General features: G+C 54.3%; 3 protein-coding genes across 20 annotated transcripts in view; all 3 read right to left on the bottom strand.

The window, feature by feature from the left end:
- PXDN (peroxidasin) overlaps window positions 1-5,637 on the bottom strand; it is a 66,601-nt gene extending 60,964 nt beyond the window's left edge. For all 3 annotated transcript variants that reach the window (XR_014234884.1, XM_082357148.1, XM_082357149.1), the window contains exon 1: window positions 5,158-5,637. Coding sequence is in view for 2 of the 3 variants with exons in the window: in XM_082357148.1 (XP_082213274.1) it covers window positions 5,158-5,357 (200 nt within the window). In the remaining variant the exon portion in view is untranslated. The remainder of the gene's footprint in view (window positions 1-5,157) is intronic.
- Window positions 1,165-3,419, bottom strand: LOC309612006 (uncharacterized protein; the record flags this gene model as incomplete). Its single annotated transcript, XM_082357150.1, has 3 exons — window positions 1,165-1,624; window positions 1,868-1,937; window positions 3,023-3,419. The coding sequence occupies 3 exons, from the start codon at window positions 3,417-3,419 to the stop codon at window positions 1,165-1,167; spliced, it is 927 nt and encodes a 308-aa protein (XP_082213276.1).
- An 11,555-nt stretch (window positions 5,638-17,192) lies between the features above and the next one.
- The window catches only part of MYT1L (myelin transcription factor 1 like), a 417,355-nt gene continuing 408,656 nt past the window's right edge, over window positions 17,193-25,891 (bottom strand). For 8 of the 16 annotated variants that reach the window (XM_082357086.1, XM_082357077.1, XM_082357090.1 and 5 more), the window contains 4 exons: window positions 23,427-23,536; window positions 20,321-20,464; window positions 19,867-20,001; window positions 17,193-19,272 (listed from right to left, as the gene is read on the bottom strand). In XM_082357086.1, the coding sequence (XP_082213212.1) occupies window positions 19,243-19,272; window positions 19,867-20,001; window positions 20,321-20,464; window positions 23,427-23,536 (419 nt within the window). In that variant the 3' untranslated portion in view covers window positions 17,193-19,242. Of the gene's footprint in view, window positions 20,002-20,320; window positions 20,465-23,426; window positions 23,537-25,891 lie in introns of all 16 variants that reach the window. The other 8 variants (XM_082357088.1, XM_082357091.1, XM_082357080.1 and 5 more) reach the window with 5 other exon arrangements.

Here is a 25,891-nt window from a genome sequence, read left to right as displayed (position 1 = left end):
TATCGATGATATTATTTTAAACACCAAAAAGCATTCCCTCACCCACTGACACACGTGGGCTGAGTTTTGTGCAGGTGCTACATGAGACACGTAGTTAGCAGTTCAAGTCCAAGGCCGACCCCAGGGAGCTACCGGCCAGCAGAGACATATAGTAACACACGAAACGTCCAAATTGACTATTTAAGCATCAAATTCAGCGATGTTTAACTGCTTTTAAATTGAATTCACCCAAAACTGTATTTGTAAACAAACCGCATTTTCTTGTGTACCCCCAAAAGCACATGAAACTGTCACAATTCAAATGCTCGTTAAACCCGGACGCTAAGTTGAGAGACCTGACGTCTCGGGCACTGAAGGCCGGCAGCGCCCTGCCAGTGCACACGGTGGAGGGAGACGGGAGGCCGGGCCCAACTCCAGCCCTGGGCGCTGCCCTCAGAGCTCGGCCGGGACCCCGAGGCCCCCATTCCCTCACCACGGCACCTACTCCAGTTTCTTCCTGTTGGCAAGTGCCCAGGAAAGAGCCCGGCATCTCCAGCCAACAAGACAGAACCTCCTACTCAGCCAGCGGGAACCAGCACATGCGCACAGACCTTCCAGCGCTCACCCATCCGTCAAACGGATGACGGGCCCAGCTCCGGAGACTGGGATTCTGTCGCTGTTCTGCTGACACCTGACCGTGGCGCCTGTCACAGGTGCAGTGGACAGCTCTCTCCAGCCTGCCCCCCCGCCACCTCTTCTAATAAAATGCCCGCCTTCCCCCAGGCAAGGAGCCCTCCCCCGCTTCCAGGCCAGAGTCCTCGGGCAGGGCAGGTCCTGTCCTTGTCTCCAGGAGCCGCCAGGCCCAGGCCTGGTGGGCATGACCGCCCGCCGCCCAGGGTGCTGGAGACAGACAGCGGGTCTGTTCACACGATTCCCAGAACTCGTGCTTGTGACCGAGACTCACCTCCTGCACTCAGGCCATTGGACGGGAAGCCGACAGCTGCCGGGCGTCACCAGGCAGGGAAGCTGAGTCATAGGACTGAGGAGGCGGCCGGGGACGCACAGAGGGGAGGAGACCGCGTCCAGGCTGCAGTGTCCACACCCCGGACGAAGCCGGAGCTACCCCCGGATTCGGAGTCACAGGGCCCGATGTGCTTTCTTTTTTACAACGATTTCCTTGCCTCGCTAATAACACGGGGGGGGGGGGGGGGGCGGGGGGGGGAGGGCTTCTAGCTGCCCTGCTGCCGTTTCCAAGGAAGTTTTTCCAGATGCAGCTTCCAAAGGCATGTTTTCAAATGTAAAGTTGTGTCCAAACTGAGCACGGACCCAGGACCACTCCCTGATGGCCGACGTCACACACAGCATCCCAGGCGGCCTCTGGAAGCTTCCTCGGGTCACCGGGGTCTCCTCTCTGCACACAGCACGCTGGGCGTTGGCAAAGCTGTGGGCTCGGGACGCCGCCGAGTGGTCACCACCATTTTGGAAAAATAAATTACCAACATTCAGATACTCGAAAAATGTCCCTCTGAGCTGTGAGAATGAAGACTTTGACTTCATCCCAACAAGAAGTCTAAAAGCAGAAATCTGCTTCAGGTAAGCCACAGGCTTCAGCTTAAAGCCTGTTGTCCCGGCCTGCACAGGTGTCCTGCAGAGACCGACAGCCAGAGGCTGCTCTGCTGACCTGGTGAAGCCTCACCCAGGGGAGGAGAGGCCAGTCCTCCCTGGGGGCCGAACGTGCCCCCGCAGGATGGGTGGCGGGAGCGAGGGAACTCCCTGAACCCCAGAAAGACAGGGGAGGGGGACGTGAACGGTGCAGCTAGACAGCCCGCCCACCTCCTGACCCGGGAACGCTCCCTCCCTCCGGCCACCTGTAGGCCAGAGACCTCACCTGGGCGCACAGGGAAGCGGTGGGAAGTTAGATCCTCCCGTCGGCCAGCTTCCAGGAACTCCAGTGGAGGCTGGTAAGGGGAGAAGCTGTGCCTTGTGGGGCTAGTCCCCAGGGCGCACCAGGACCTTCTCCGAGTACGGGTATCACCCCAAAGACGGGCGGCCACTCGCCCAGATCACCAGAGGCGATGGCGCCCAGGGCTGGCCTCCCGCAGCCCCCCTCGGCCAGGCACGCCTGGACGGCCAGTTGCCCTCGTCACAGTGCCGCAGGGCCTCCCTCCCCAGCACCCCAGTGGACCTGGGACCCCGAGAGGCAGGAACCGGAAGCTGGCCCAGGCCCAAACACAGACGTCGAGGGATGTGGGGACAGCCGCCTGGCAGGCTGACCACGACCCCAGGGGAGGAGCTCTCGCCAGCCCCCGGCCCTGGGTGCCCTCCGAGGCCAGGGCTTCCTGTCACATGGACGGCGGCTTTGGAGCGGCCTGGACCGTGGGGTGGGAGCCAGCTTTAAGGAGGTGACCCCACGACCGCACAGACGAGGCCACGGAGAGAAGGACGGGGCCGGGGGTGGGGCGCGGAGGGCTCGTGAGGACTCATGAGGCGGGAGGTGTAGAATGTGTCGTCCCCGAGAGGTCCCGGCGGAGGGGAGGACGGGAAGCGGGCCAAGTAAAGACGGCACACTGCTTAGGTTTTAGCGCTAGCTGTTTCACCATCACCATGACAAACGTCTCCTGTAGTGCTGAGCAGGGTAAAATACTCAAAAACTAAACAAGTATTTCTACAAAAGCTGAGCTGAACTGAGTACCACACCCGATGGTGAAGGGACCAGCTGCAGCACCAGAGCCCGAGGACTCCAGATCCTAGGGCGGCTAGAACACCACTTTCTACTTTCCAGGGTCAAACCGGAATCACAGGACACTCTCGGACCATCATTTCTGAAGCCCAGCCACGAGGCAAAACAGGCCACTCTCGGGCCCCACCTGGACACACCCTGAAACACCCTGAGCAGGAGACCAGTCTGATATGCCCAGCAATTCCCATTCAGTCTTTCTGGGGGGGGCCGAGGGGAGGTGGGAGAGGGGAGGGTCCCAAAAGCAAAGGGATGAAGTGATGGCTGGACAGCGCAGTTAGGTCTGGGGCTAGGGTCTTCACTTACCCTCACATCTTTTAAGTCCCCAGTTGCCACCAAATAATTTTTTAAAAATAGAAAACAGCAGCAGATGCATGAGAGCAGAGACCTGGGAGAAAAGCTGAAAGTGAACACTGAATGTTTCTGCACAAGTGTAACTTGTAACATGACTGCACCCCAAGGAGCAGCCCCCCAGGAACGCGCCAGACCGGACCCCGGAGCCCACAGGCGGCAACATGGCGCCCCCGAGCTGGTCTCTCTCATCATCACCGCCCGCCTCTGTGTCCCCAGTTCGGGGCCCCCAGCTGGACCCCCTCCCACCAGGACTCAGTTCTTCCCCTGTCCCAGGTCTACACTGGCAGCGATGGGAGCTTCTACCCCCTGTGCCTGTGTCTACGCAGCTGTCAGCTGGGTGTGTGTCCATGTCAGCGATAATCCGCTTGGTTCTGTGAGGGATCTGGTCAGCTTAGCACACCCTGCCCCCTCACAGAATCAACGAGACCACGCAAGGTCATTTCAAAACATCTTTGAAAACTACAAAACCCCACGGAAGCATAAAGCAGAAGGATTTCTGGAACTCTCCAGGGTTACCTACTTATTAGGTCACTTTCCCTTCCTACCCTCCGCTGTTTTACAAAACCCTATGAGGTTCCGTGGAGAATCTCACCACCCGCAGGAGGCTGGTGGTTCCATTTCTGTTCTACAACCGTCACATTTTAAAATATTGTTCTTTTTAAAAAGCCATTAAGATGTGAGGGCAAAGCACAGTACGAGTATTAGACTTTGGCCAGATGTGAAAAATGGCTTCAGGGTCCAGGCTTTTTCCACTGACTCACTGAAGAATGGCATGAGTGGCTCGAGAACACCCTCACTTGGCCTGTCACGGTCCCTCTCCTCAGAGCCTGATGCCCTCCTGCTCGCCGCCTCGCCCCGCTGGCCGGCCCTCCGCACGGGAAGGAAGCCCGTGTCTGTCTCTCTCGGAGGGACAGTTTCCAGGCTGCGCGGAGAGTCCCGCCAAGGGCCCGCAGGAAGCTGCCAGCACAGCCGGCGACCACTAGCAGAATGGTCTGTCCGTGTACTTTGTTTTAAAAGTAGGAACACTGACCGCCCACTTCCTGAATAGTTCACTCAAAATTTTACAACTTTTGCAGGCTCTTCACGGTGCCAAAGTACTCTGGCTCCGCCAAGAAAAGTGGAAACTATTTTTGGCATTCAGAAGGGCAGCTGTGGGACGCTGAATACAGTCAGCGCCTGAAACGCAGGCTGCCTTTACAGATTTTGAAAATTTCTAATCAGAGGCGCATCCAAACAGGCCTGCAGCGACTCTGCGGCATCCGGGGCCGGGATCCTCTAGGGAGGGCGGGGGTCGGCCGGCGAGGGCGCGATACGTCCTGCCAGCCTGAGCGCCGGGTCTCCGATGGCACCACCTGGGCGCGCCCCGGCTGGAGATGAGGGCGGGGACGTGCCCCGGGCGCAAACCCGCTCGGACCCCGACTGTATCCACCCCCGGGCCGCCCGCGCTGCCCCGCAACTCGGGGACCCGCACCGCGGCGCCTCCCAGAACTCGGCCAGGCTAGCTCACGGCGCGGAGAAAGCCCCAGAGAACCGTGCGCCCCACGGGCCCCGGGACAACCCGGGCAGGAGGCTCTCGGCGCCCCAGCAGATGCGGGGACGTGAGGTCACGGAGGGTGCGCCAGGGAGGGCCCCTCCCGGAGGGCCCCTCCCCCGCCCCCAGAGCCGGGACAGGGGTGCCGCGCTCAGGGAGGAGGGGAAAACGGGGAGCGGGAACCGCCGAGTAGAAGGAGGGGGGAAGAGGGGGAGGGGAAAGGAAGGGGGAGGAGAGGAAGCGGGAGGAGGGGGAAGCCGGGCCCCGGGAGAAGAGGGGACCGGAGAGGGGCGGGAGCGGGAGGAAGGCGAGCGGAGGAGGGGAGCCAGCAGCACCGGGCCGGGCAGGGCGGGGGGCTTTCCCCGGCGGGTGCCGACAACTTTCCCGTCCCTCGGGGATGCCGAGCTCCGAACAAAGGCGGCTCCGGAGGCGGCGCGCGCTGCGCTCAGGTCCGCCCCCCGCCCCGCCACGGAGGACAAAGGCGCCGCCGCGCGACCCTCCCCCCGGCCCCCGGCCGCCCCGCGCGCCCAGGTCCCCCGCGCCCCGCCGGACTCACAGGATGGAGGTCTGCGGCGCCACGGCGGGCACGGCCTCCAGCAGCAGATGCATGCAGCGCACCGTGGTGCGGAAGCACAGGCAGCGGCTCGGACACCCGTTGCCCGGCTTGGGGGCGACCGCGGCCAGTGCCCCCCAGCACGAGCACAGCACGAGCGCCAGCAAGCAGGGGCGCGCGGGGCGCGCGGCGCGCACGGCCATGGCCCACGGCGCGCGGGACGCTCGGACTGTGCGACCGACCGCGAGGGCCCGGCGTGTCCACCGCCGCCGGCTGCGGCCCACGTCCCAGCTGCGCGCGGGGGGCGGGGGGCGCCAGCTGTGCACATGCGCGCGGCTCCTCCCCGCCCGCCCCCTCCTCCCCAAGGGCCGGGGCGGGGCGAGGACCTCCCGCCGGGCGTCGGGCCGCGGCGCTGCCCCGGGTGCGGAGCTCAGGTTGGGCCCGCGGGTTCCATTCCCAGGTCTGCGCCCACGACCGGAGGCCTCGGCCAAGTTGCTCCGCCTCGCCCAGCCGCCGTTTCCACATGTGCAGTAGGGGTGGGGGTTGTTTTATAACACACGTTCGCAGTGCTTAGCAAGCTGCAGGCACGATTCCAAGCGCTTGCTGGAGCTCTCCTCGCTCTCTCTCTGTCTCTGTCTCTCAGTCTCCCTCCCTCTCTCTCTCTCTCGCCCCCTCCCCCTCCGCGTGTCTCTCTGTCTCTGTCTGACATGTACACACACCCGCTGCAGCAGGATCGGAGCCAGGGGTCTGAGCCCGTGAGGCCTGTTAAGCACCCACGGCCTGGGCACTGCTGACCCCAGGGCACCGCTGGGAGCGCAGAAGACGTTTGCGTAGAGGCCTGGGCGCAGGGCTCGGCCAGGTGGACGCTCAGTGTCCTTTAGTTTCCTCCTTTGTGGCCACACCCGGGAGAACCCCACCGGGCCTCCCCCAAGGGGGCCTTGCCTGGAACCACCAGAAGACACAGGGGTCCGTGGGAAGGAGGGGGGGCAGTCCCACGTTCTTCCGTCTGTCTGCAGCCCCATTCTAACACTTCACTTGCCAGGATCCAGGCTCTGCGTGTTACAGTTGAGGAAGTCCAGGCTGTCCCGTGTCCAAGGACACATGATCACCAAGTCCCAGCGTCAGAGAGGAGCCTGGGTCTGTTCTGACCTCCACACTGTCGTGTGACCAGAGGGGCGCTCTACCTCACGCATGCTGCGGCTGGACTGGGGTGACGGGGCGCTCGCCCGCTGCTGTGTCAGTAACCTCCTGTACCTGCACACTTCCCAGGGTCTGCACCTGCAGGCAGCTGTGCTGGGGTCCGGCTCAGGCCCCTCCAGATGCTGCACGTTTGTCACGGAAGCTGTCATCCCTGTTACCACAGGGAGAAGCCTTCCCAGTCCTCCAGCGACCAGGACCATGCCAGCCAGGGGTCCCGTACTAGCCAGTCACAAATCCCCCCAGGGCTCCACACTCCTTTACAAGTGCTGCCTGCTTGCCCCACAAGAATTTCAAACTTCAATGCAGAAACCCAAAACCTTACTTTCCCTGAAAGATGTCTGTTTTCTTCTGGATCGCTGATGTGATCCTCCAAACTGCTTTCTCAGACCCTCCAACCCAGAAGTGGCCTGTTTGGTGCTCACCCACATGTAGGGAGTTGAGGAACCCTGTGGATTCCAGTTGCTCCTAGTGGCTCAGTCGATTTCTGTTCCTCCATCTTCCCTCCCATAACCGCTGACGGTCCTGGCCCTGGCCATCACCCTGGACCACCGCCAAGACGCCACCCCCCACCGGTCTACCAGGTCCATCCTCCCTGCAGCAGGCAGAGACGGCGCCACTGCTTTGACCCTGCCCACCTCCCCATCCGAATGTCTCTGGACCTCTCCAGTGTCAGTGGGTAAAGATCAAACTTCACCGACCACCTCGACCTCTGCCGCCCCAGGCGCAGGCGTCCTGAGCAGCACACAGTCTTACCCTGTCTTTCCAGTTCAGCACCAGCTGCGGCTAATTTTATGCGTCCAGTCTGCTGGGCTGTCACACCCCGTGATTTGATCAACCACTAATCCAGGTGTTGTGCTGAAGGTATTTTGTAGATGACATTGACATTGGTGAACTTCAACAAAGAGGAGTTCCCTCCACAGTGTACGTGAGCCTCATCCACTCCGTTCAAGGTCTTTAGAGTAGAAACTGAGGCTTCCTGGAGAAGAAGTGCTATTGCAAGACCTCAGCATCCACTCCTGCCTGAGTTTCTAGTCTCCTGACCTGCCTGTAAAATGTAGGACCTGCCAGTGCCCACAAGTGCATGAGCCACTTCCTTAAACTCTGTCTATCCCTCCCTCCTCCCACCTTTCCTCCTTCCATCCTTCCCACCTTCCCTTCCTCCCTGCCTCCTGTCTCCCTCCCTCCCTCCCTCCCTCCCTCCCTCCCTTCCATCTTTCCTCCCATCCCTCCATCCCTCTATCCACCCATCCTTCCACCCACCACCCTTCCATCCATCCCTCCATCCATCCGTTGTGCTGCCTCCCTGAGCATGTCTGCCCGGTACCCAGCCGTCTGCAGAACTCTGGATGGAGGCGCGGCAGCAGCGGCCAGTGCGATGACTGGTGCTCAGGCCCCAAGGGATTCACGTTTAGTAACGAAGCTCCTACATCGAGCCCAGTGTGCTTGCCGCACCTTTTGTGCAGCACCTCCTGCATCTGCCCTCTAGAGGCCCGCGGAGGCCTCACACCTCCAGGAACTCAACCTTCCTGGGGAATCACGTGCAGACACCAAAGCCATTCAAGTTTTCTGTTGCCCAAGGCCCTGGTGACTCTTCCCATTTCCCTCGGATGACTAGTCTCCAAACCTCACTGTCTGCCCGCAATCCTGTTATCTGTCCTACAGCAAACAGCCCTTTCGGGTGTGATTGTGCTGGTTGACAAGCTCTAGTTGTTCAGATGTGCATACAAAGGAGCCAAGATTACCGCGACCGTCTGCTTTCTGTGAGCAGTACCGCTGAGCTCTCCAGTGGATCAGGCAGCCGTGGGGACAGGAGATCCATGCTCCCGGTGTCTGAACACAGGCTCCGAGGGGCAGGGCCTGCTCACAGCGCGGTGCACAGACACCTGGGCCTCGAGACATTCCTGAGGAAGTGTTACTATCCTTTCCTGAGGAAGTGTTACTATTCTTTCCTGAGGAAGTGTTACTATCCTCATTTTGCAAAAGAGAGAACCGATGCTCAGCGGAGAGGGTAACATGTCCCAGGACCTGTCACTCACCCGGGGGGGTGGGGAGGGGACAGGATGCTGCGAGCCTCACCTACCGCACTGGACGGGGTTGGGGACCCTCCCAGACGTCACTGGGCCCCTGCACGCCCCCCCGGCCGCCCCTCAGTGGCTGCCGACCTTCTCCGGAGACCTGCGAGGGCTGCGAGAGCTACGGGGCCGCGCTCCTGGAGATGCCGGGCGCTCTGCCCCTCCTGATGCCGCCCGCAGCTGCAGACACGAGTCAGCCCTCAGACTGCAGGGCTTCCTGGGCCTCAGGCGATCGATGGCCAGTGTCTCCCCTGCTCGGTCGCTGTCCTCACCCCGAGAGCCCCTTGTGCATCGGGCTCTGCTGAGGAGACACCTGCGTCCCCTCCTTGGTGCCACGGGGTCCCCCAAGGACAGGACGGTCCGCATTTTCTGCCACGTCTTCCGGAGTGACATCGCTCCTGTCTACCAGTCTGTCTCCGCATCTGCCTCTGCGAGGATTTATGAGGAAGAGAACGTGGGGTTTGGAACAAGACAAGCTGGGAGGCAGTCTCCCCAGCTCTGTGACTCCTGGCGACTTTCTCGCCCTCTCTGGGCCTTGGTTTGCCGTCTGTAACAGGAGAAGACCAGTTCCTACTCGAGACGCAGGCTGTTGTGAGGACAGAGCGAGGGCTGTCGGGGGCGCCTGCCTGGGGACCGTCAGCCACGCCAGGGTGAGTGTTCTCCTTGCTGGGGAGGCTTTCCGGGTCTGGGTGGCCCCCAGTCTGGAGGCCTAGGGGCCATTCCCAGACGGTGAGTCACCCCTGAGGACCTGGCTGTGCCTGGGGCAGCCCCCCTCCCCCCAGTCCCAAGGGCCTCGGCCTGCATCTCTCTGCCCTGCGCCCGCCCACTCGCTGGCAGCCCAGGGGAGCGGGGCCCCCGGCTGAGCTGGGTGTAACTCCAAGAGCCCGTTTTGGGGCTGCTGCCACAAAGCATCACACTCGGGTGCCGTGACCAGCAGAAACCTGTTCTCCCACAGTTCGGAGGCCAGGAGGCCGAGGTCAAGGTTCCTTCTGGAGGCCCAGAGGGAGCATCTGTCCCAGCCTCCCTCCGGCTTCTGGTGTTGCCAGGAGGGCTGCAGACTGCCAGCCCGGCCCCGGTCCCGTCGCCACAAGACCTTCCCCCGCACTTGTCCTCACCCAGCGTTTCCCTCTCCTTACGAGGACGCGCTGGCTTAGGGCCACCGTGATGCCGTCCTCCTGACTCTGGCTACGCCTGCAGCGGCCACGTTTCCAGAGAAGCTCACATCCCGAGCTCCGGGGCGGGACTTGGGTTCAGGGGGGCAGAGACAGCGGGCAGGGGCGGTGGTGAGCCCTGACACTGTGGCCTGGGGTCCTGCTCACCTCCTAGGCTACTCCTGGCTGACGTAAGGGAAGGGCCCGGACCTTTATTCAGCCAGACAGACTTGAAACTCTAGAATGTAGAGCTGGCTGTGAGGATCCCAGGCAGACACGGGGGCCCGCACACGTGTGCTCCGTGCCTTAGCTCCAGGTGAGGCCATCGGTGGTGCTGGGCCCCCTCCCCGCCGGCATCACCGGCGACCTGCTCAGAGACCACAAAGCCGGGGAAGCCTCAGCTTTGTGTAGCTGGCTGCGTACCACCCACTGCAGTCTGGAGTCTGGAGACCATAGGCCCATCTCCTGCCAGGGGTCTGGACAGCAGGCCTGGGTCCAGAGGGTCACAGTCAGAGAGATGCTCTCAGGTCCTGGGGGAACCGCCAGGAGGGCAGAGGCTTGCTTTAGCCATTAGGAAGATGTACACACATTTGAAAAGGCCCGAGAAAGATTTCTGAACGAAAAGGGAAACGGGAAGTCGTTGTCTTCCACAGAGAGAATTAAGCCTCTGGTTCTACCTTGTGTTCCCCTGACCCTGGAGCTATCGCAGCACAGACTCCAGCGGGCTCTGCCCAGCGTCACTGGCACATCCAGGGGGGCAAGTGCAGCCTCCACCCCCTCACCTGCACTGAGTGGAAGCCCAATCTCTGGGTGGAAAGCATCATACCCCACCCTGCTGGTCACCTGAGGAATGTTCCAGAAGGAATGCCAGTGTGGCTGCACGGGGAGGGGTGGACGGAGAGCTGGTGCCGAGGGGACCCAGGCCCAGGCATGCGAAGGGCCCTGAGTGGGGCTGGAAGCCAGCCTATCAGTTGGCCTTCAGGTCTTTTTGAGAAAAATCTTAACAGGGCTCAGCAGGGTCTTCGTCTTCTGCGAAGAACCAGGGTTGGAGTAGAATTTCTCTGGCTTCGCTTTAAATATCGCTTTCCTAGGCTCCCCTTCAGACTGCTGTTGACCCTGATTATTTCAGTGTCCCAAGACAGGGCCTGCTCTTAGGACAATTCTCCCTCTGCCCTTCTGTTGCAGGTTCGTGTGCCTGACACACAGTGAGGCCAAACAAACTGAAATGTCGGAGTTTGGAGCAGAGAAAAAGGTTTATTGCAGGACCGTGCAAGGGGAACGGGTGGCTTGTGCTCAAAAACCCCAAACTCCCCAATGGTTTTCAGGGAAGCGTTTTTATAGGCAGAATTTGGGGTGAGGACTGCAGGATGTATGACTTTCTTCTGACTGGCTGGTGGTGAGGTAGCAGGTGGGGCTCCAGGAATCTTGGGCTCAGCCTGAAGTTACCATCCTCCACCTGGGTGGTGGCCTTAGTTCCTGCAGAAGAACTCAAAGGTATTGTTATGTATATTCCTTGTGGAGGAACCAGGACCCTGCCCCAAGGCTGCACTATTGTTTATTGACTGTCTTTCCCGTGTTTCTGCATCCCCTCCCTTCCTGGATTAGTAACTGTTGGAATCTACCCTTTGGAACAAAGGGAAGGTCTGGGAGGCTGAAGCCTTTTTCCTATTGTTACGGAGTCCAAGCTCGCTCTGCTGGCCACACAACAGGCTAATAAATCAGGGGGTGAGGTCTTGAGGCAAGGAATAGTGACTTTATTCGGAAAGCTGGGCGTCCGAGAAGATGGCAGATTAATGTCCTAGAGTACCATCTTATCGGGGGCTGGATGCCAGCTCCTTTGATAGAACAGAGAGGGGGAGGAGGTGAGAATGTAAAGTAAAAATGCTGTAAGTCTTGTAAAATATCTCCTGGCTTGGCCAGCATCAGGGAGGGGATGTGTTAATTTCTTCTTTTCTGCAGCCATTCACAGGTGGGCAGGGTCAGGGTGTTTCCCTGTGAGCTGAACAAAGGCACTTTAGTTTAACATTCAGGCAGAGGGTCAGGTTTCCCCAAGGGAGGTCATTATGTATGATTATAATAACAAAAGCAAGGAAAAGCAAAGGTTAAAGTCAAAGAAACATATCCAACATGGAGTCAGATTTTGTTCTTCCCTGTTACACTATGAAGAACTGGGGGACACGGAGAGACTTCTGCAACCCGGAGGGCCCCACAGGGTCCTGCTCGGTTTCACTCCTGTGTTCTTGGCTGGGGGCCTTGTAATAAAAGACTAATGAACAAGAGAAAAAAAAATCAAAAGTTTATCCAAGCCTGTGCCTACTGTACTCAGGGGCGACACCCAGGGAAGTGAGCCTCTCAAAGAGGTGGTTTAGAACTCAGGTTTAATTACCATCTTCAGCTAAATCTGAGGAAGAGGCGTGTGGAGGCCAGTTATGGGAAGGGGACCCAGAATGGCAGACAGATACGGTTGTCATGCAGATTTAAGTCAGGACTTCCCTGTGGATGAGAGTCTCTGGTGATTTGGAATCATCCTTCTCCCCAGGCTCAGAGAGGACACCCCCTTACAAATGGAGATTTCCCTTGTCAATGAAAAATGTCACTGCCACATTAGTGAACAAAGGATGCTGCAGCCATCCAGCCACTAAAGCTTCCCCTATGCCCTTATGGCGAGCCTTGAGGGAACTCAGGATGGAGACAAATGGGCTAGGAATTATGGTTTATTGGGTGGACTTGCTGAGGACTTAAGCTCAGGACACAGCCTCTCAGAGAGCTCTGAGGGACCGCTCACAAGAGGTGAGGGGGGAGCCAGGATCTACAGGGGTTTTTGCCACAAAGGCCAGGCAGTGGGAACATCAAAAGATTACTGTTAATTAAATAAAACCAGACATCTCAAGTTAAGGAATTTAGCACTTTTCTATGTATGGGAAGATGCAAGAGTCCAGGCTCATTGAAATCATCCCTTTGATCCGCACCTCCGCTACCTGGGGCCAGTGTCCTGTGCTTTCCCATCCTGAGCCCCCGCAGGGGGCACCGCGAGGGTGGCTGCAGCCCGTTTTGCCTCCATCCTGAGTCCTCTCTCAGGCCTCACCTTTGGGGCAGCTGCAGTGGCGGGACGGCTGCAGCATCCTTTGTTTACTGATACGGCAGCAACATTTTTCATTCACAACCCCACGAATATAGTTTTGTACCAGGGAGGTGAGATGCTGAGAACAAAGGCTGTGCTTCTGGAGCTGCTCCAGACCTTTGTTCAAAGCCTTCAACCCCCGCCTTTAGATGGGGTGAACGTAAATCTTTAAGTTAAAGGGTCCAGAGACAAGAAAGGAAGCTACAAACAAATGAGAGAAAAAAAAAAAAAAAAAGCAGATGGAACTGTTGCAGAAAAGAGTGGGGTGTGAGAGGATGGTCACGTTCCAGGTCATGTCCTGGGTCTCCCGGGGACGGCCGCCAGGTGAGGGTCCTTGGCTTTGTGCAGGAAAGAATTCAAGAACAGCCATAGTAAAGTGAAAGCAGGTTTACTTAGAGAGATCCACATTCCATAGATAGAATGCAGTCCATCTCAGAAAGTGAGAGCGGCCCTGGGAGAAACACACTACACAGACAGAGTGTGGTCCATCTCAGAAGGCGAGAGGCCCCCAAATATGGGGTGGTTAGTTTTTATGAGCCGGATAATTTCATAGGCTAATGAGTGGGAGGATTATTCCAACTATTTTGGAGAATGGGCAGAGATTTCCAGGAACTGGGCCACCGCCCACTTTTTGGCCTTTTATGGCCGGTCTCAGAACTGTCATGGCACCTATGGGTGTGTCATTTAGCTGATATGTTGCAGTGAGCATATACTGAGGCTCAAGGTCCACCTCTTGGACCTAGTTGGTTCTAATCAGTTCATGTCGTGTCCTCAGTGGCTGTCATTCTTCTAAAGGTTGTGCCCTGCCCCCTTCCTGTCTCAGAGTCTGACCTCCAACAGAGCCCCAGTCTCTTTATACACTGATTTTACTACATTCACATATAAATGACACACCTACAGGGTGGGACATGATCAGACAGAAAGGACCAGAAAAGGATAAAAAGGGGATGGCAACCCGCTCCCTGGGTTGGGAGGGGGGGAAGCCCCACCTCTTCCCCTGGTAGACTAATGCATACACCTCCCCATCATCAGCCTCACCCGCTTCCCTTTGTCTTTACTGGTTAAAGTAAATCTCTCTGGCCAGGTGGGCGAAAAGCTTGTCTGTGAATTTAGTTCCTCTTCTGCATCTAAAGCTTGTGCTGTGTTGATCTCAACTTTGGTTTTGCCTGCTCCATCCTGAAGGGAAAAAGAACCCTCTCCTGCTAAGGCGGGGGGCCTGGCTGAGGCCTGAGCAGGGTCCATACAAATCAGTTTGGTCACACATGGAGGAGCGGCCAGAGGAAGGACCAGAGGTTGGAGGAGAGGCAGCTTCAGGTGGGGCTAAGACACCAAACCCTTTCATGTGTCAGAGAATGAGACAGATCGAGGTTCAAATCCAGACTTCAAATCCAGAAATCCAGAAAGGCTTTCTCATTCTGGAAAGTGAAAGGGATTCTTCCCTTATTCTGCAGGAATAGAAGAACTTTAAAAATGTGACCATGAGCTAATCTTTCCTGCTTTGCATCAGATAAGCCTAAAGTATTTAGGAACATTTTCGAATCAACACTTGATTGGGTTCTGGGAAATATTTTTGGCAATACAGCAAATGATAAGATGTAATTCACAAAGCAAGTGAACTGCAGAGACTTCCAGCTCTTCTAACACTCAAGATGGGAACGAGGAAGCTGGAGGTCTGGCTGCTTGTAGTGTAATCAACCAATCCGGTCACAGCAACGCTGAACCAGATGGAAAACAAGGAGAGTCAAAAAGCAAACTTTCAGGGAGGTGCTTTGGGGGTCAGTACTGGCAGATACAGCTCCAAGGGAGCAGTAACACCTGTGAATATTAATGTGAAATAAAATTCATATTTTATGGCAAGACAAAAAAAATTTAAACAAAAAAAATTTTCTCTACCTTTTGGCCTCCTCTCTCTCCCGACTGTGCGTTGTGTATCTGCATCAGGCATCGACCAAACCTCCCCATCGGGAGCAATACCTGCTCCACCATAAAGAGAACCCTTCTCCCAGCATCAACTAGAGAATTCCTTGAAGAGAGCATTTTTTCTTGATTTTATAATGGGTCACATGACCCTCCACGATGATGATGTTAAATCTGATTATGTCGATTACACCTCAAGAAAACTGGGGGAAAAAGAACCCTATAAAGAAGGAAATGAACAAGGCTCGTAATCTGATCCCATGGAGAGAATCTGTCTGATGGTTTTTGTGAATAAACTTCTAGATCTAAGGCTGTGTAAATGCAAAAGAAAAAAGACAATGAATAACGTTTGTTTCTCTTGATGTATATTTTAAATTGCTTAAGGCCCAAGGCTCTCCTGCTTTGCTCTGCGTTGCTGAGGAGTCCACACCGACTGGAGCTCAGGCTGTGGAGGGCGAGCTCTACTCACGGGAGCCCTGAGTGCACCCAGGTCTCCTGCAGCAGAAATGGCCCCAGATTAACGGTTCAGGGACTAGGACTTCGGGGGGCTGAGCTGCTCTGGCCGTCAGTAAGGGCTTCTCCTGTTCCTGGAGAGGCTATCTCTCGAGGAAGAGGGACCTCACTTTCCTTCCTGGTGATGGGGCTTCCGGGAGGAGACCGAGGACAGAACTGGACAGACCCCCCTTCCCCAGGCTTGGGGGCTGGCTGGACCACGAGAATTGTGGGTCTCTCAATCACTAACACAGGTCAACTTGACCCGACCTTGCTGCCACTCAGCTGCTCCTTAACGTATTTGTAATTTTGTTTTCTGTACTGTTCACTTGCTTTATCACAAGCATCTTATTTTTTTGTTTTTTGTTTTTTTTTTTTTTAATTAATTAATTTATTTATTTATTTTTGGCTGTGTTGGGTCTTCGTTTCTGTGCAAGGGCTTTCTCTAGTTGTGGCAAGCGGGGGCCACTCATCATCGCGGTGCACGGGCCTCTTACTATTGCGGCCTCTCTTGTTGGGAGCACAGGCTCCAGACGCGCAGGCTCAGTAGTTGTGGCTCACGGGCCTAGTTGCTCCGCGGCATGTGGGATCTTCCCAGACCAGGGCTCGAACCCGTGTCCCCTGCATTGGCAGGCAGATTCTCAACCACTGCGCCACCAGGGAAGCCCCACAAGCATCTTATTAATGAGTCTTTATAACCAGCATTTCTAGGAACACCATAGTGTTCCATAAGGTGCATTTGTCACCAGCTTCTCAAACCTTCCTCTGTAATAGGCCTTTGGGGTTGTTTCCACTTATTTCAATGCATTTACAATTGTTTTGGTGTTTTTAGGGGGACTTCTGGGCTTACTGGGTCAAAAATTTTAATTTCATAAGATCTTCGATATTATTGTTAAACTGCTTTCCAAGATGTTTATACCAATTCTCAGGCAAGGGCAAAACGGCTTTCGACAATCAAGTTGAAGGATTTCAGTCACTGCCGGCAGCTCCTTGACGCACCACCATCTGCTTTAACTGCATTTGATCCTGCAGGCGGGGCTTTTCACAGAGGTGCACCCCGAGCTATGGAGAGACAGAGGTGGCAGGGTCCTAAAAGCATCCCTCCACCCTCCCCCTCCGTCAGCCCTGACGCAGCTGACCGAGCTGTTAGGTATAAAATATCAGCAACACTCGCTGGGAAGAGGGGCTCAGATGGCCTTGAATCGGCGGAAGACGCCACTGGGACTCTGTTTTGGATTTAACAGAGTATGGCGGGTCTCTTCCTCAAATTTTATATTTTGGGGGACTGTGTCTAGTACAGGTGAGTGTTTTTGGAATTTTAGAGGGTTACTTTTACTAACAAAGGTGATGGGCAGCTGGGTAACTCATTGCTGTTAAATCATATTTGGAGGGCAATTTAAGGGTTGTGGGTGATCCTTGCTGACAGTGTGGAAGGAACAATGGTGATGATACTCCCAGGGGACCAATCACAGGGCGAGTGGCCCCAGGAACCCCAGATGGGAGGTGCTGAGAAAGACACAGCGTCTTCCTTGGAACTGAACCATCAGACCAAAGCAGCTGACCGCCTGGACACCTCTCAAACCTCTGTGTCCTGCAGACCAGGGAAGACAGGGGAGTGAAGGGACCAGGGGTGGGAACGTGGTAACCGGAAGCAGCCTGTGAGCCCTCGTGACACCAGATCTGGAAAAATCCGTAAAGGACGGTCTTGGCTCAAGTGGGAACTTCGGGACGCGGATGCGTGTTACGTAATGATGATGTCATATCTAGAGGGATAACTGCGGGAGCGAGGATGGCCCCGCTCTGGGGAGACGCCTGCGTGTGACGTGACCTTGGGGGAGAGAGCGGGGCGACGGCAGATGTGGCAGAGTGGCTTCCAGACGGGTTCCGTGCAGGTACCTCCTGAACTGCCCGCATCTGCTCTCAGGGGCCTCGGAGTAGAGAACTCAACCTCCAAAAACGTTACAATAAAAGCATCCGGCGTTGGGGAGAAACGTTCCCGGGGGTCCCACTGGGGGCCCCCGACACCAAGCACTTCCAGACTCCAGTGAAGATGCACACCCGGTTAGAGACCCATCGTGCTACAAATGTGGTAACACCTTTTTTATTTAGAGTAAGATGTGTTAACATCCAGCATGACAAAATTTGTACAAAGTTCACAATTTAAAAATGAATATCACTGCAACTTGTGATTCCACACATTTATAGCAAAATTAAAGTGTCAACAAACCCATGCCGTGTAGTACAAAAATAAATCAAACTTCAGTTCCACAGAGAGCACGATAAATATTTATACAAAATTCTGTCTTAATAAATGATTACTTAAATTAACTTAGAAATGAATATGAACAATAAGTTATAATAAATAAACTCTGATGACTCACAATAATTCCATATGAAAGGTCAGCATTCTAATATGTGACACTTTTGTGATCCTTATATAATAGTCACAGATAACTTTTGATTTGATATTATGTACCAACGTTAGATGAGCAGCAGATTTGTGCTTAAAACCCCTTTCCATTGTACATAGGTGAGAACAATTAGAATCCCAAACTGATACTACCTATTACTCTACCAAAAGCATCACTATATTGGCCAAGAAGCTGCAGACACGACGGGGCGGGGAGATGCATGTGCCGATATGAACAACGGGGGCCCCCCCGCAAGGAGGCCGGGGCCCTGGATGGGACATATGGCCGCAGGTGACGCACAGCACCTGGCTTCAGTTCTCAAAAAGGCAATTCTGAGCAGGGCAGCTACAACTAATCACACAACAGAAAAAGGGCTGCAGAGCCCAAGTCATGACGTAATCTTTTCCCAGCTAATTATTAAAGTCCTCCTGGAAAACTGTAAGCTTTTGTACAGTGAGCAGTCTAAAGTGCCGCTGGGATGTGCATGTATTTATACATATATATATATATACCGAGGTTGAGTATTGTATCAGAGTATTTGCTGTGAGGTCCCTGTAATCTCCCTTAGCATCATGGGGTCAGCCAGGAGGCCTCTTCAGATTCCTCCAGGGTCAGTGTCACGAGGCTACTGACACGGGAATTGCACACCTCCGTACGGATATATAGGACAAGGTAAGTGCAAATAGTCGACTGGCACGTGTGGGGGCAATGACCCTGTAAGTCCTGTTCTGCTAAAAATATTTTTTTTTTTATTTTTACAAAACCCATCTTTTTTTTTTTTTTCATAACAAAATTTTAAGTACTTTTGTACTTCCTGCATAACATCAAGACATGGAAGGAAGAATGCTATCACAAGTAAATCAAGTCAACGGCAATCGGAAAACACGACACACGTCGTCCCAGGGACGAGCGAGCAGGGGAGAGCGCAGCCGTGGAAAGTGGTCTTATGCATCACGTAGTGCAGTCGTCGGGTAAAACAATCAGTCTCCGGGGTGCAAATGAGTCTAAGATGATCTAGTGTAAAGCAAAAAAGTGCTGAAGCATATTTAGTTACTCTCAACATCTGATTGCATTCATTCTTAGAGAAGGTCATGACAGGTCAAACAAGGCTACGCAAACGTTCTATGGTCAACTGGTCTCCAGCGGACGGGACGGGACAGTGGAGCACACTTGTCCTGACTCTGAATAGGACCCGGGCTTATTCAAAGTCAGCGTGGGGCGAGGGCACTTCTCGGAGCTGCTGGCCCACGCAGGCCAGCAGACAGATCAGCCCAGCCGCTCGAGGACTCGCAAATCACGTGCCTTCATCCCCCATACGGGAAATCATAACAGCAACAACAACAGTAAGAATAATTCTTTTTAAGGTGGAAGGGGAAATAAATAGTCTTAAGTGATCTTTGAGCGTAAATGAAAACACACAGATTCTGTTAGACAGTTCAGAGGGGCACGGAACTCTTGGGGAGGTAAGAGAAGTTGGTTCCAAAGGGCACTGAGGATGGAAGAGGAAGTCTTCGCGTCATCCGCCTCTAATAGGCCCCTGTCTTAACTGAAGGTCCCATAGTCACACCATGTAATTAATGCTCAGGAGTTAGTTTAAAAAGTGCTGTTTAAGCTGCTTTGAATCTTCTGCCAAGTTTCCATGGCTTGATGCTGTCTTACAATAAATTACTTATCTCATTTCTTACAGTTAATCCATATGCCATTTCCTTGGAATGCAAAAAACCTCATTTATTGCCCCACCATACACCATCCTCCTAAAACAAACAAACAAAAAAATCACATAATATTTCCAAGCATTGTTCAAAAATAAAGCATTTGTTTTTTGCAACCAATTCTTGCTATGAAACAATATGCACACGAAATGTTTTTCTTAAATTCCGTAAAATCCTCCAACATGAGGCAAAATGATAACATCTAAAAAGTGGCTGCAGGACCACCAAATGATCATTCAAAGCTGTTTTTGTTTTTTGTCCATTTCAGTTCAAAATACTAAAACATTTAATCACTAAAGCATTAAAAAGAATTTACACTCTATTTATTTTGATCGGCTTACCTCTTCAGAAATATATATACCCTCAAATGTGCATACATTAGCAGCTATAAACATTACATGGCATATCACACTATGTCAGCTTATATGAAAACGTACAAAAATGTGAATGTATTCCAAAACTATTCTGCAGGTACTATCTTTAAAGCAAGACATAAAATCATTATGAAGTCTTGTAAGCATAACACTGTTTCAAACAGAAATAAATATATAACACTTTCTGGTAAATTACAGCAGCAAAAAACAAGAGGCATCCTTTTTTTAAGCAAGATTCCATCACTACAGCAGCTGTTCAGACCTGAATTCCTCTCACAGCCTGCTTTATATTTTCCAGTAGAGCTTTATTTTCTGGGCTCTGATAACGGTCTTGATTTGTATACATGTCCGTCAAAGTAGTCACGTACGCATCAAAATTTTGTTCATTGATTGGATCCTACGAGATATTAAATAGTAGTTCATATGCAACTTTTAGTTTCTTAATAGGATATTCACATCAGCATAAAATAGTATCATAGCATAACGCCACTGTCCTTATCATAGTTAAACGGCCTTTTCAGAGCGACTTAATCTTAGGGGATTTACCGGTTCAGCCCCACCAGAGTCTCTAGCAATTAACGCTATGGTTTGGGGGAGGTAACCGCAAACATCCGAAGTTCGAAGAACGGTGCCAATAGGAAAGGAAAAGACATCTACTCTAGGATGTGCACTGCGCAAGGCCTCCGGCGGCCCGCTCTGCGCGGGCGGTCACTTACCATGTGCGGGAGCTGGATGTTGGCAAGGCTGTGGATCAGGGACTGGCTCAGGCTGGCGAGCTCGTGGAGGAGGGACTCGTTCTGTTGCTCGATCACCTTGTTCTCCTCCTCGATGGTCTTCAGGCTGCTCTCCATGGTGGTGATCTGAAACGCACAGATGCGGGGACATGTAACACGAGCCGGCCCGGGGGGCACGCGCCCGCTCCCACAGGGAGAGGCCTCAGCTCCTGATGCAGAGGAAGAACCCTTCTGCTTAAATCAAGAGGCTTCCACGTGCAGGATAGGTCACTTTCAGGGTCGTTGTCTTGCGTGCTTTGAGTCGTCACACTTGAGCATGCGGCAACTGGGCTCTAAGGGCTTGTCTTTCTGAAAAGGGGTTCACGCGTTAGGGGGGGCTAGGCTCCTGGGCTGTGTCGACTTTCACTCCATTTTTTAAAAAGTTCTGATCGCCATTGTGCATAGAGGATCACATGACAACTGTGTCCTTGTCCCACCCTGGCCTTTCCGCTGGCGTGATGAGATTATTTATTTGGATTAGTATCTTACACAGCGCGGCGGCTAATATGTCTTCTTTCTAGCCTGAACTTAATTCTGCACAGATAAGTCTTGAAATATTGATTTATTTGTGAGGCACGTCACTGCCCTCTCCTTGGGGTCGAGGCAGGTGTCTCTACCGGCATGTATGGCGTCTCTGCATCCCTCCATCGGATAAAGGTCTACCGTGCCTTCCTGGACAGCCTCTTCCTCCCTCTAATATTCCAGGGAGAATTTAACAGCTGCCGTGGCGCCTTCTGGCCTCCACCTGCCACCGGACAACCAGTACTTACTACCCGGCCAGGCAGGAGAGCCGCCCCCATCTGCCTGGGCTGCAGGGACTCCGTCGTGGAAGCGAACAGGCAGCTTGGATGCTGTAGTAAAGGCTGGTTACGCGGGTACAGAGTGTGTGCCAGGCTCTGTGGGTCCCCTGCACCTGTGCAGCTTGGCAGCCGCAGGCCAGCATCATAGGGGATGCGTAGAAACAAGACACAATTGCCAGACGTGCACCGAGCTCACAGCCTTCGCGCCTTCACACTGCAACCACTGAGTGCCCCGAATCACCTGAATCTCTGCTTCGTAAACTCTAAACTCTGATGTCTCGGGTGGGGTTTCCCTGCTCATAGCCAGGGGAGGGCTGGGCGCGCAGCTGGTTCTGTGCCCCGGGCCTTGACTCCCGGTCCTCCGCCTCGGGGATGGGGAGCTTTCTCCCCTCCCTGCCACTGGCAGCATGTCCTCCGACTAAGTGTTTGAGGGACATCTCGTTTCCTGCAGTGCAGGGAGGAGGGCGCTAGGATGGGGTGTGCGTGTTTATACGAGATCTAGACCTGGCTCAGGATAAAGATAAGATTTATAAGAGACAAACATAGAGCTTAGCAATCACTGATTTGATGATATGAAAAAAATATGTAATTCTTCATACTGTTCTGAGCATTTTGCTTTATTTTTTATTTTTTTGGCCATGCCGTGAGCCTTGTGGGATCTTAGTTCCCCAACTAGGGATCGAACCCCTGCCCCCTGCAGTGGAAGCACAGAGTCCTAACTACTGGACCACCAGGGAAGTCCCCAGTTCTGAGCATTTTCGATGGAGAGACCGTGAACTCTGTCCAGGCTCTGGACCTGGGACCCTGCGAAGACCCTGGTTTCCCTCAGTTTCTGCAGTTGTAAGATGAGAGAGGTGTGGGTCAGACTGACCATTCAGTGCCTTTGAAGCAGCAGAACCAGAATCTACTTTTACACTGAAGGCTCACTGGAGCCCTCAGGTAACACAGGTAAGAGTGGGGCTCTGACAGCTGGGGCTTGGGCTCCAGGGCTATCAGGCATGGTGACCGTCGCTCCCTAACCATCCCAGCGGCCGTGCTACGGGGCTTCTGGGGGTCATGCACGTGCCCTGTGTGGCCGGGGTGTGTGGCCTGGAGAGCTCTGTCTTCACCTCCAGTCACTGGACAAAACACAGCAACACGGTCTTCTCCCTCCCGGTGTCGCTGACCCGGCTGGAGGCGAGGGGTACCAGAAAGCCCAGCGGCAGGGCCTCCACCCTCCCCGCTGTGGTTTTGGATTAAAGGTAAGGAAAACCCTTGCCTGTCTCAGGCACGCCTTTGGCTGCAGCCCAGCTGGAGGTGAGGCCGTGGTCAGCAGCTGGGCTGGGGTCCAAACAAGTGGACAGAAGGCCAGGCAGAGAACCTCAGCCTCACATCCGCCCGAGGGCACGAAAGGGTAGCCCTGGAGTCCCTGTGGTGACCCTGGTGGGGGCATAGCTGGAGGGCCCCCCTCCCTGGAGAGGCTGTGCCCGCGGGGACGGGGACCAGCAGGGACCTGTCCCTGCCCCCTAAGCGCATGGGCAAGAATGCCAGAAAGGCTGTGGTGCCCTGAGGGGATGGCTGGGGAGGGGCAGGTCCAGGCCACAGAGGGCGTGGGTTCGATCGGGACAGGAATCCCTGGCCTCGCCTGTGAGTGGCTGTAGCACTTCCCCGTTCCCAGAGCCTCCAGAGCCGGGGCGGGGAAGGCCCGTGGAGAGCCAAACGGGGTGCGCTGGGCCCACGGCTCTGTGGCCCTGGCTGAGCCGCTGCAGATCTCAGGTGCAGCGGGAGTTGTGGGCACTTAACCATGTGGACAGCTGTGGGCACCTGGGCTATAGGACCAAAGCCCCTGGGATGGGGCATCTAGTAGGTGCTCAATAAAGGCTCCACCCCTCCCCTCCCAGCAGGCTCGTGAGGCCACGGATAGCAGCGACCCCCGGGAACCCGAGGAACAAGCTCCCTGTTTCCCGAGTGATGACCTTAGGGCCTTTGCCTCCCGGGGGGAAAGAGCTCACCCGCTGCAGGAACAGCGCTCCTCGGGAATGGCTACTCATAGCCACGTGTCGTTAAAAATACCAACACAAGAGGGAAAACTAGTCGGCCGGGCGGCCCCTCTGTCACAGCAAGTTTTGCCACTGAAATGATCTTGGCAGAAGACCGAGAAAAAAGGTGAATAAATAAAGGGAAAGCTGGGCAAAGAAAAAGGCAATGACGCCACCGCTCGTCTACCCGGCATCAGCGCAGGTGGCGGCTGGATTGAGGGCCTCAGAAACTGTTACCTGAGTTCTGAGCTTGATCATGTCGGCTTCCATCTGGGAGTTGGATTCGTTCAGCTCCTTGATTTCTTCATCCAGCTGCTTGATCTCCTCATCGTTCTCTATGCCTGTAAGGGCGGAAGGGAGGGCGTTAGAGACACTGCACCTGGAAACACCACAGGCAGAACCCGGAGGAGTCGTTCTTTCTAGATTTGGAACCGAGTTTGCTAGGAGAATATACTCTTGAATTAAAAAATATGGTCACAGTTTGTGTGTCTTCTATCCTCACTGCCATCCTCCTTACAATTAAGGCACCTAAAAACAGAAAAAATCAACTGGGGGGACACAGGCCCCCCAAACTGAAAGGCTCCATCTCCCTGGGACGATTAGCCAGAGCCTCAGGGTGTGACCCCCCGACTCCAGCCGAAACCATCTTTGTCCTGGACATGGATTTACCCGGTGCAGCCCATGAATTGTCTCCTCTGTTTATTCTCTGTCTCTGTCTGCATCTCTGTCTCTCTCCCTCTCTCTTTCTCCCCCATCACTCTGGGAAGGAGCCTGCTGACAGATCTGAAAATGAGGCCAACAGGGTCCCTGCCCTCCCCAAGCCTAGATTTTGGGTAGGAAAACTGATAACAGACCGGTAACCAAAAACCCGACTCGGTGGGTGCTGAGGTAGCCATCCCCTGCGGGAGGATGAGGGGGCAGTGACAGACTTCAGGCGGGTGGTCACAGAGGCTCTCTGAATATTGACAGCTAGCTAATAAACACGTCCCCCCACCTGAATGGCCAGGGTGTGAAGCTTGGCTGGGCCACGTCCCGGGGGAGAGGGGCTGTGCAGCCGCCGGCCGGGGCCCTGGCCGGGCTGCAGGGTCGATCGTCAGGGTTTACAAGGGGCGTTTCCGAGGCTGGCTCGCTTGGCTGGCTGCTGGCAACCTGGCCTCGACAGTGTCAGAAAGACCCCGATCCTTCTGGTGTTTGACATGGGTATCCCACGGTTGAGCGTCCTTAGGGGAAGAGCAGAAACCCGGCAAATGCAGGTACGGGACGACCACACCCCCCACTCACACAGCACCTGGGGGAGCCTGGGGGCCGCTGTCCAGCTCTGTAGAGAGAGGGGTCCAGGCCGTCTGGGACGGAAGGCCCCAGACAACCTGGAATGCTGCAGACCCTCCATGGAGAGTTCCACCCCTCCCAGGCATCGAGAAGACAAAGCAAAGAGAGATGGCGCATCTGAGTCTTAGCTGCTGTTTTTAGTGAAATGGAAAAAAAAAAAAAAAAGATTCGCAGGAGTAAAGCATCTTCCTGCAAAGAATCACATTTCTTCCACGGCATTATGTTTCCTCATAAAAGCAGTCAGGAGGAACGTGTCATCATGTTCAATTTAATTTCCCCTTTAATAATCCTTCCTTCTGAATTGTTTCTCCCCATGGATCTGTCTTAGGTGTGAAGCGAGGCTCACGGACGAGCTGGTCTTGAGCACCTGCCCAAGTCTTCCCTCTTCCCCCTGCTGTGCTCCCACCGTCACCCAGGGGGACCGGGGGGACCTTAACCAGAGCGATGGCTCTCTCGTCCATGACCCCTGATCAGCCTCTTAGGTCCTCAAGGTGCTTCTCTGCCAGCATCTTACAAGGTCCAGAACATCAACAGCAAAGTCTTCCTTTTTATCAAATGCACCCGGAAAGCAGGTCAAGTATATAATAAAAAATACTAAAATACTACCAGGAATGAAACGAGGTTCACCCTTTCTCAGGTGTAGGCTGCTATTCCCCCACTTTTTATATGTGACCAGGTCTTCATGGCAATCTCTCAAAATTAGGGGTTAGGATTGACTGAGTTAGGGTATATAAAAAACCTGGCACACGGGAGGTCTCCATCAAGGCTGTGGCCAACGTAATTATTCTTCCGTCGCTGAAGTTCAGGTACAGCTCAAGATAAGAATGCATAAAAATAATCAAGAGAAGTGCATAAGAATCCTGATTTGTAAACCAACTAAATCATGAGTCAGTTTATCATTTAACGAGGATTCGCTACACATTCCTTTAAACTGCTAGTCTTCCAACCGCACGGAAGCGTTTGTGTAAACTGAATCCTTGGGCTGTGAGGGTCGTCAGATTTTCCAAGTGAATTTCTGTTAAGATTTCTGGACAAGCTCTTCATGTCATATTTCTTCAACTTTTTAGGTTTGAACAATTTAAAACTTTCTCTTTTTCCAGGTGTGTTTTGCAGTTTCTGTTGAAGACCAGTCATGTGAAGAGAGGGTCATCACATTTTTCTAAGAAGCACAGAAGATCTTCCTCTGTTCTCGGACCCTGAGGTCCGGCTGCCTTTTAAGATTTCCCGATCTTTGTTTGGATTCAGGCTCTTTTTGAAGCCACTGTTACAGGTTCTAATGTTCTGCCGTGCGGGCGCTTGCTGAGAGAGGGGGCACATCTCCCCAAGGCCCCTTAGGCAATGGCTCTGAGCCTCTCTGTAGTGTAAGA

This window comes from Balaenoptera borealis, assembly GCF_965194805.1.
Source record: "Balaenoptera borealis genome assembly, chromosome: 15".
NCBI lineage: Eukaryota > Metazoa > Chordata > Mammalia > Artiodactyla > Balaenopteridae > Balaenoptera > Balaenoptera borealis.
The sequence above is the reverse complement of the archived record's forward strand: the minus strand, read 5'-3'. Positions and strand labels throughout refer to the sequence as shown.